Here is a 10700-nt window from a genome sequence, read left to right on the forward strand (position 1 = left end):
TTATGGCAGGTGTGACGAGGCTCCAAAAAACTGGATGTATGATTAGGTATCGCACAGGTTTCACTTAAATATTGTGTAAATGTTGGGTTCGTGATCAGAACTTTAAAAAAATCTTCGTTACTCATGCTTAATTATGCCATCCATTCAGGGTTGCGCCCATCCCAGCAAGCATTGTGTGCGAGGCAGGAGGAAATCCTGAACAGGGCACCAGCACATCTCAGGGTGAATACGAGCAATACATACACTAGCACAGTTAATACTCTATAGCATAACAAAACCCAACATCCTACATGACTCTGAAAGGAAACTGAAGCAAACCAAGTAAACCCAACAGAAAAACATGCAAATTCAAAGCAGGGAATACCTGGGACCCCATTGCTGCGAGGCAGCAGTGCAACCTCCACACCACCATGCCCCCACATGATTAATACATGCTTTAATGCATTTCATCATGAAAATTATGTCAAGTATTTATCTTAGCATTCTAAATGTTCAGGGAGCAGGAATATCATTAAATTAATGTATTCTGTATGCTGCCTGCACCTCCTCTTAGTGCAAGAGGAAGTCAGTTTAGCGATTAACATGGCTCCGGGAACACTTAACACAAAGCATTTAATGTGCTACATAACTTATGACGGGGTTTGAGAAAATCTAGTAAATTAAATATTCATTTTAAGATGCAATTTATTAAAGTAAAACATCGTAAACTAAAGTACGAGAATAAAGTCAACATGTCGACTTTAATCTTGACAGTGAGAATAATGTAGAAATGTAGAGAATAAAGTTAACATGTTGTCACACTATTACACAGTACCCAGGTACATTACATAGTATTGAAAAAAATAAAACAAGTACAACTTGGCATGCAGTATTATCCAGTAGTATAGAAACAGTATTCACACATTTGAACATAATGGTCCACATCCAACCTTTTAAATCCAAATTATCTCCAGACAACAGAGGTGACTCCTTTTTTCCAGCAAATGTCCTTCTGTGCAATCATGTTCAACTATATCGTCTGCTACAGCTTCAGTTTCAGAATTTTCTCCGTCCATTTTCACCGCACAATACCTCCACTACCACATGTACTCAGCCGCATGCCTGTTTAGCGGTGTAGCAGTGAAAAAGGTCCCCCTTAAACAGTTTCCCGCTGCACCACATTCCGAACGTTGTTAAGGCAACTTAAACTGGTGTTGCGGTATAAGAAAAAAACATAAAAATAAAAAATGCTTTTCGGTATGAACCGGAATACCGCCCAACACTACCCACCACTAAATTTCAGAACTACTAGTTGAATCAATAAGGCTAAGTAAACGGATATGTCTTGCTTATTTACCTGCATTCTTTTAGCTTCCTTTATCTGCAAGTATGTGTTAGTCAAATGCTGCCATTGTCATTTATTCACCCTACTTAAATTTTAAATTTCCAAAAAATTAATGCAGGAATGTAACATTAATTCTACCAATGCTCTCACCCGTTTCCAAAAGGAACATGGCCAGACAAGCCTTATGGCCTTCAAATTCAGGATAATTCTTGATAAGCTGGTCAAAATGTTCACTAGTGTTGGCTGCACACCGATTCTTGTGTGACTCAGAGCAATCTGAAATGCAAGAAGACAAGATGATAAGTATCTTAAATCATTAACAGCTTAAACCTAAGAAGTACTGCTTTACCTACTCACTCTTTAATTAATACTAGGGGGCTTCGCCCCCTGCTCACTTCGCTCGCCAACCCCCGTATTTGTTTTTCAGGATACACACTTTTAAGATTTTTTTTTCTTTGAATTGTTGCTATTTCATTAGTTTCACTTTTATTTCAGAACTTCTGTAAAAACAATATCTGTAATCTTGCGAGTCCAAATATGCTGAATCTTTTTAATGAGGTCAGGATAGGTTTCTCTGTTTGGAATTTCACAACAGACAAAACGATCTACATCACCAGCAGTTAATTTTTTTTTTTTTTTTTTACACAAAGTAAAAAAGTAAGTAGAGTTCTGAATTGGACTCCTGTCTGTAAAGTCGTGCTATTTTCCTCTCACGGTTCCAAAAGTACATGGGTTTACCAAGGTGATACCACAGCTTTTGTCTAGGTTTTTGTACAAGGGCTAGACAGAACGTTTTTGATTCCTGGGGTAAATTTAGGTTTTTAAATAAGCAGACAGATAAATATATATACATTAACAAAGTAACCAATAAATGCATGTGCGGTAAACTACGTTTTTGAAATTCTCAAGATTCTTTATTTGTTACATGCATAGTTATACAGGACAACACGCAGTGAAATGCATCCTGATCCGCTTATCAAAAACTGTGCAAAGTTAGAAGAATATCAGTTAGATTAACAAAAAGTCATAGATTGAAAGATAACAGTATAGTAGAACATAAATAATTCTACTTTATTCACATAATTTTACTTAAGTGTTAAGGTGCAATAGTGTAGTAATTATTGTACAAAACCAAAGTTAGACTGGTGCATAGTTAAATGAGGCAGTTTGTTTGTTTGCGCTACTGCGATCTTTACTTTATATTTTCTAATTTTCCTATTTTCATATCCTTTAACTTTCTCCACGTGCATAGCGCCGTTTTTTTTTGAGCCTTTCTAATTTCCCTGGTTTCATAGCGTCTAACTTGCTCTGCATGTGTTTAGCGCCAACGTTTGTAAACGTCTCTATGAAGTTCTACTTTGTCTTTTAGTCACTGTCATTTAATTCTGATCCGGATTGGACGTGCTTTTTTCCCCAATTCCACTTGTTCCGGGCTGATAATTGCTTTCCTTATTTTCTGAATTTGCACCTCGATTATTCTTTTTTTGCTCTTTTTTCTGTCCAACGCATTGGGAGTCTCTTTTCTCCGTGCTTTTCTTTCTTCTTCATTTAATCGTCGACGTTCCATTTCTACTCCATTTCATTTCTACCCTATTCATTTCTACCATATTGACCTTACACACTTTATATGCACGGAGAGCCCTGGAGCTATGTGTGCTGCATGACTGCCTTTACACTACCGATTTCTTTTTTTTGATGTTGCTTGGAAGTAGGGTGTGTCTTGCTAGACTCTCGTTCTATGTTCCCGTGAGACGCACCATGGCAGGTCTTTAAAATTATCTTCCGAGAAGATCACGTATCATAGACTATCAGGACAGGGGACAGGATTTCTTTTTATAATGAATAGATTGTTTTTATCAGTATGTTGCTGCTGGAGTATGTGAATTTCCCCTTGGGGATTAATAAAGTATGTATCTACCTATCTAAACTCTTCCCAGCAGAAACACATATCTGACTCACATGTTAACTCAATTTCACTTTTATGCATTCTAAAGCATTTTGATATGGTGTCAAATCCAAAATGGGCTATATATGTAAAGATGTGTTCATTTATCAAAGCACACAAATGCTAAACAGTCTATAAAATCAGCCAACGGAAAAACTGAACGGAAAGAATTGCTAGATTGGAATACTTAGTTTAGTCATTGCATAACTACTAAACAAGGTTTCTATTCAAAAAGACATTCATTCACTCATTCAGTTATTTCACATGATATGTCATGCTGTGAAATATCTAACCATACCCTCTCCGGTCATGGTGATCTTGGAGCTGAGCATTACACTTTCCTCTCTTCCCTTGCAAGGTTCCTCAAAGGTGCTCGAGGTTGTATCCTTTTTCAAGGTGCCCATCGCACACTCTGATTTAGTTGTATTTTCCACAACAACCTGTTCAAAGGATTCTGCCTGGGGATCAGTAAACTGTCTTAAGGTGACAGAGGAGGTCATTTTTGATTTCACTACAATCTCTCCCAATGTCAAGTGACAAATAGGTTCTGAGACCTGAGGTTTGGAACTTTCTGCAGACAGTGTTAGAGATAATGCCAACCGTTGCATCTGCTTCTCAGAAATATTACAACCTTCCATCCTAAGGGAAAAGAAAGAAAAATGTCAACAGGGAAGAGAAAAATACCTTCCTATTAATAAATCCATTTAATTTTTCTGAATATTCAAATATACAAACACCCTAAAAATTTCAAACTCCTAGGTTCAAATCCCAGACTGAATTAATGTTCACAAGTTCTACCTGCATCACTTGGCTTTTTTGCTAGGTAACACAGTTTTATAATATTTTTTATATTATAATATATATATACAGTGGACCCTTGACTTACGAACTCAATTCATTCGCAAGGGCTGGTTGTAACTCAAATTGGTTGTAAGTCGAGACTATTTTTCCCATAAGAAATAATGGAAATACCCATAATGCGTTCCGAACCTCCCACAGCAACACTTACTTAACCTTTTCATAATAAAAAAGGGTTGTAAAATGTGCATAATTTACCAAAACACCAATAATTTTTCTAATGTACTAACCAAAAAGTTATAAAAAATGCCTAGCCTACCAGAAACAACAATTTCATACTGTACTCACCATTTAATTTGACATCTTTGGGCTGCAGGAAGGGAGGAGGAGGAGAATGAAATGGAAGGTGGTTATTTTTTGGAAGGAGCCTCCTTATACAAATTTTTTATTTGTAAAATTTTCGAGATGGTGGATTTTGACATGCTGTACATATTAGCGAGATTGGTCACACGAACACCACTCTCATATTTCCGCACAATTTCCTTCGTTGTTTCGATTGTGATCGCTTGCTTTACCTTCATTACCTTCACTTCCTTCCTTCCTTAGCAATTATCGAATTATATAAAATCACTGCACTGACCAAAATTACGTCCACAAGCACATGTATCTGGGCTCCGACTGACGCTTACGAACGCTCTCGGCTGTTTGTTTACAATCGCGCAAGCGGATACACGTGACCACATTCAGGTCATAACACAAGATGTTGGTCGTAAATCAAAACAAAAATTTTGGTCGTAAATCAAGTTGTTCGCATGTCAGGCCGGTCGTATATCAAGGGTCAACTGTATAATATATATATATATATATATATATATATACACACACACACACACACTAGTAATGGCGAACTGCACGATAACGTTTGTGAATACACTTGACTTGAGCATTCATAGTTTTCATCCTCTTTCTCTGTACGTTTAACATTAGTTTGCTCAGAGGTTGATACGCTCGCTGCTTCCTGAGCAGCTCTTCTTTTCTCCACCCTAGTGGCCTGCTTCTTCTCTTCTTTCGTCGGCATGTTTTCACGTTAAAACTGATTAAGTCAGTGTTTGTGTTGCAATTACTTGGTATATTTTCTTTAATTAATCACTTAAGCTGGCACTTAAGTCTTCAATCTGCCTCAAGAATGATTTAAGATATGAAAAGGTAGGGGAAGTGACGGCGAAGGTGGTAGGGATGGGAATGGAAAGAATAACAACCTTGGAAGTCAATCATCACACCGAAATTGGACAGTAGAGTTCACGTAGTATATGTGTACCAAATTTCAGGTTAATTGGTCAAACAGTTTGTGAGCTACAGGTGATTTAAAATCCTGGACAGACACAGCCACAGTAGCGTATTATTATATATATATATTTAATATATAGTGGAGTAAGTGCTTGGTTGGCGCCGACCCAACACCGACTGACACTAGAGGCATGTGAAAATGAAAGATTTATGATGTCTTCAGCTGTGGAACACGTCTTCCCTGTGTCCCACAGGCCCTACATAGTCCCCAAAAACAACGCACTCTTCTTCCTCCACTCCTCCCAGGCAGCTTTGCCCTCCTCCTCCTCCTCCCAACTCTGGCGCCTCACGTAGTGGCTGCAGGTTAGTGCTGGGAGGTATACCGGTTCATACCAAAAAGTTTTTTATTTTTGTTATGATATAGATTTTTCTTATACCCAACAACAGTTTAAATAGCCTAAACAATATTCAGAATGTGGCGCAGTGGGAAACTGTTTAAGGGACACCTTTTCACTGCTACACCGCTAAACACACGAAAAAATTGGCCATATTTTTTTTGAAGCCGCAGTCTCGTTATACCACAAATAGCATAAATGCAAGTTGCAGTTGTATTATTTATGTATATAGCTTAGATCTATATGGCTACAGCTTAATAATATTAACAATTGAATTTTTAAATGGATTAATTTTACATCATTGTACCTGTGAACAAGTTTATGCAATTAATGTAACTGTTGGTGTTTATATTTACTTAAAGGTCTATCATTTGAGTTACAGCAGATTGGCGAACTGTACAGTAAACTGGAATTAAGCACAGTGGTATCACTGCTGCCTCGCAGTACGGAGATCTTGGGTGTGTGTCCCAGGTACTCCCTGTGTGTAAAGCGTTTTAAGTAGTAAGAAAAGCACTATATAAAACGTAAAATTATTTATTACTAATACCAATGTTATTGTAAGAAAAAGTGTTTACAAAAATAATCTTCGTAGAAAAGACTTTTGCTGCTAAATATCGCTGCCAATGTATATATGTATTTAAATGTATAGACTTGTTATGAGCATTTTCAGTTTATTTTTTCTTAATGGTTACTTTGTGAAAACCTGTTCTGTTTTTTAATTATCATTACAAGTTTCCTGTGGTTTTATTAGAATGTCAATCCTCAAAAGTCTATAATCAGACTGTTGCATAGGCTTATGAATGAACTAGAAAATATGCACAGTATAAAACATTTCAGATAAAATGGTACAAAGTAAACATGATTAATTGATTATTTAAAGAATACATTTTTTGGGCAGAGGGGAAGGTAAAAGAGTAGCTTAAACAAAAACAAAACACAAAGTTGGCATTAAAAATGTGTAAAGTAATACAAGCATACTTAACTAATTTCGCATAACAACTCACATAATTAGCTGCCAGTCAGAGAAATCCTAGCACCTTACTCCGGCTCTACAAGCGTTGCCCTGTTTGTGATTTTCCTGTCCAATTGGTCTATTTTTTGATTGGTGTCCGCGGGATTAAAAAAGGCTTGTGTGTGTTGGGGCTTCTTTTTTAAAATACTAATGGGGTATTTTAGACTATTTTTGAACCCAACCCCATAAACCCCCAGAAATTAGCCTGCTTTTGATCCATCGGTTAGATTTCTGAATGGCCTTTAACTGGATTATGCAGATTTGGAAAATCTAATTGATTTTATCCCCTAGAGTGCAACACCAACCACAAATTTGGGCTTGATCACTGACAGTGTGGAGGCTTCCATGTGCCTGTTCAAGTTCGCTGAATGTTTCAGTTTCCTTTTAACATTCCACTGACGTGGGTTAAAGTGACTGATGGCTCTAGAGCGGCTTAAACTGATCCGGTGCGAGTAAGTGTGCACAGCGATGAACTGCTTGCATTACCTTTTGTAACTCAATAAATGATTCCACATATAATTAACCATCAACTGTATCCGGTGAGATATATATATATATATATATATATATATATATATATATATATATATATATATATATATATATAAACTATGAATATTATTCAAATAAAATGTGTCGTTTCTGGATTAAGCCGAGCAAGACAGTAATAGAGAATTTTAAAGGATGGAGTATTGTGCAGCGTTAGCTTTGTAGCTTGCTGATAAAAGTGCATGTTAACAGTATTAATGCAATTTTGGAATTAATAAATATTGCAAAACAAAGAATCAAATTACGGTATTCAAACCGTTAAATGAAGAGTTAATCGATTAATTAAATAAACCCACCCAACCTATTATTTCCTTCACATGAATCTGCCTGTTGCATAATTTTAAGTGCTTTTGTTAAGGAACTTCAGCGGTGAAAATTTTACAATGTCCCGTATTAAATTAAAAAGAAAAAATCGATTGAGTGACTACTATAAACAAAATTCCTTTTCGCGGAATTCTACTTCATTTTAAGTATAAATAACCATTATGTGAGTATACAAACATCCACAAATTCATGTTTAGTATAGCAGTTTTCCCTAATCTTGTGTCGAAAAATTACAATCTTTCACTTAAACAAAAACGAACTGCAATAATGTGACATTTCACTCTGCCTCCTGTGAATCTGTAAGTATTTGCTGTCGTACACTTACCCGTCAAAAGATAAGTTCGTTGCCTTCCGTTTGACTTCGCGCAGCCCAAGTGTTTGTTTGCCTAATCACAAAGGCCTTCCGCGGGGTACGATCTTCGAAAGTTCTCGTAATGCCTGCCTCTATTTTTCGAGAGGCCCACACCCTTTCCCACCTTAATTGATTCTCACGACCTTCCGTACAAACGCTTCGAAATGGCGGCACTGCGCTCACTCTCGGGGTCACGTGTCGAGTGGACCCGAGCGTGGCTGAAGATGGTTGCTTATTCGTAGCTCCTTATTCTGCTGGCTAGTTATTAGCAGCTCCATATTCACATGGCTACTTAGTCGCTGTTCCTTATTTTGCTGGATGCTTATTTGCTTCTCTATATTCAATTCCAGACAGGTCATTCTGACACATTGTGCAAACTTTGTCAAGCTGCAGCTGAGCTTTTCCTGGTCCAACATGGATATCTGGCTCAAAAGATCTGGCAAAGTGGGCACATTTCCATATCTAATGAATGCGATTTAAAATGTTTAAAAATGCATTGGAAAAAGACAGATGCCTTTGTTAAGTTTCCACTGAGTTTTGTCCGGCCCAGCATGGGTGCCTAGGTCAAAAGGACTGGCAAAGTTGGCACACTCTTATAGCTAATGAATGAATACACCAGAAAGAAAGAATGCTCTGGTAGACAGTGATAAGAAGTGTAGTCATATAAAAATATGAGGAATGGCACTATTGGTGGTGGTAAAGTATATATTAACGTTCACATTTATTTGCATCCAAAGCAATTATGTGTAAATGAATACAAGCATCCATCCATCCATCCATTTTCCAACCCGCTGAATCCGAACACAGGGTCACGGGGGTCTGCTGGAGCCAATCCCAGCCAACACAGGGCACAAGGCAGGAACCAATCCCGGGCAGGGTGCCAACTAATACAAGCATACTTAACTCATTTCACATAACACCTCACATAATTAGCTGCCAATCAGAGAAGGACTCTCCAAAGAGACACAGTACCCAAGGAGTCCAGTCTTCATTTCAGGTCACCGGATAGCATACATGTCTCGCAACCATATAGCAAAACACGAAGCACCAGGGGCCTCATGTATAAATGGTGCGTACACACAAAAATGTTGCATAAGCCCGTTTCCATGCTCAAATCACCATGTATAAAACCTAAACTTGGCGTAAAGCCACGCACATTTTCACAGTAACTCCAACCCTGGCATACGCAAGTTCTTCGCTCAGTTTTGCAAACTGCCAGCACCCAGCATCAAAGCAGTGCTTTTGCTCCAGTGTGGTTTCCCTTTCTTTTTACATCCACATCCCTGACGCGGCTTTATCAAATACACTGAAATTAACCGCATATTGTTCATTAGTTTAAGGCATCTGACTGTAATTAACCTGTAACAATATAATGGTGCACAGAATGGTCAAACTATTCCAAATACCATAGCTGCTTTAGCATTATTATTCTCACTGCACCTTCTTCTACTTTCAGCTGCTCCCATTTTGGGGTTGCCACAGCGGAACATTTTTTTCCATATTACTCTCACTGCACCCCTCGGAGCAGCTGATTGGAAGGAGAATTATCGGTATACAGCATCAAGCATATGCTGCCTCAGCCATGCACACTGTCAGTTGAACTGCTCTCATACGACAAACGCTTCAGAGTCTTTTCTGTGAGGACACGGTGTCACAGCGCTAGCGACAAGCTGGCGCCCCGATTATTCCTGCCTCGTGCTGTATTCTTGCTGGGGCTGGCGCAACAATGGATGGATAGAATAATTAAACATGTGCTACAAAGATATTTCAATATTCCTTAAAAGTTTTGAAGAATCGCCGTTCTAAGCTTACAGATGGCTTAACATCTATTACAGAGCTGATTGTGTGGCAATTGGTTACTTGGAGAAAGAAAAGGAAGGACAGGAATTGAGGGTTAGTACATTTGAAAGAGACAGTACTGCTGCAATAAATTATTTCATCGAAGGGCATGCATGGCACAGCAAGCATCTTGCGTGAGGCAGGAACAATCTGTGGATGAGGCACCTGCTCGTCACTATCACTGTGCCACCGTGTTCCCATGTGTAATAACATGCTTTAATTCCTATCATCATGAAAATGATATCAAGTGTACATCTCAGTATTTTAATTATTCAGAGAGCTGCAATATCACGAATTTAATGGATTCTGTGTCCTGTCGGAGGAGGAGAAAGCCCGTTTAAGAAGCATGTAGTGCACATAGAGCACATAGTAGAACACATACGAAAACAAATCATTTAACATGCTAGTATTTGAGAAACTAGTAAATTAAATGATTTAAAGATGAAGTTTATGATGTTCTACTTCAATGACAAAATAAACTACGTGATTAAAGTGGAAATTTCGAGATTAAAGTTGGCATTTCAAGCTTTTTTCTCACTGTGTCCCTATTTTTTTTCTTTTCTCTGTACCCTAATAAGCTTTCATATGACACTCAAACGGTGGGCAACGACTCACCTTTTCGCAGCGACTTTGATATCTGACTGCTTCTTTTTTATTTCGGGCACTGTGTGACTTTGTGAACTTGAACTTTCGAGTTTCTCCAACACTCTGTCACTCGATCAACTTCCTTTTGTTGATTATACCACTGTTTAAACCAACAAATAGTAAGTTTTTCCTTGCCTCCACTTGGTATTCGCTGAAATTCTTCTATTTTCCCCCGTGCTTTTGCCATTGTCTTTTCACAGAATGCTGAGCTTAAGAGCTATTTAAATTGA

The 10700-nt window shown here is 38.0% G+C and overlaps 1 protein-coding gene across 1 annotated transcript in view; it reads right to left on the reverse strand.

Annotated features, from left to right (window-relative positions):
• adad2 (adenosine deaminase domain containing 2) overlaps positions 1–8170 on the reverse strand; it is a 103588-nt gene extending 95418 nt beyond the window's left edge. The window contains 3 exon segments of the mRNA XM_051921376.1: positions 1475–1600; positions 3568–3908; positions 7960–8170. Coding sequence (XP_051777336.1) covers positions 1475–1600; positions 3568–3907 — 466 coding nt within the window. The 5' untranslated portion in view covers position 3908; positions 7960–8170.
• Between the last annotated feature and the right edge of the window lie 2530 nt (positions 8171–10700).

The sequence above is a fragment of the Erpetoichthys calabaricus genome, chromosome 18, assembly GCF_900747795.2.
Source record: "Erpetoichthys calabaricus chromosome 18, fErpCal1.3, whole genome shotgun sequence".
Taxonomy (NCBI): Eukaryota; Metazoa; Chordata; class Cladistia; order Polypteriformes; family Polypteridae; genus Erpetoichthys; species Erpetoichthys calabaricus.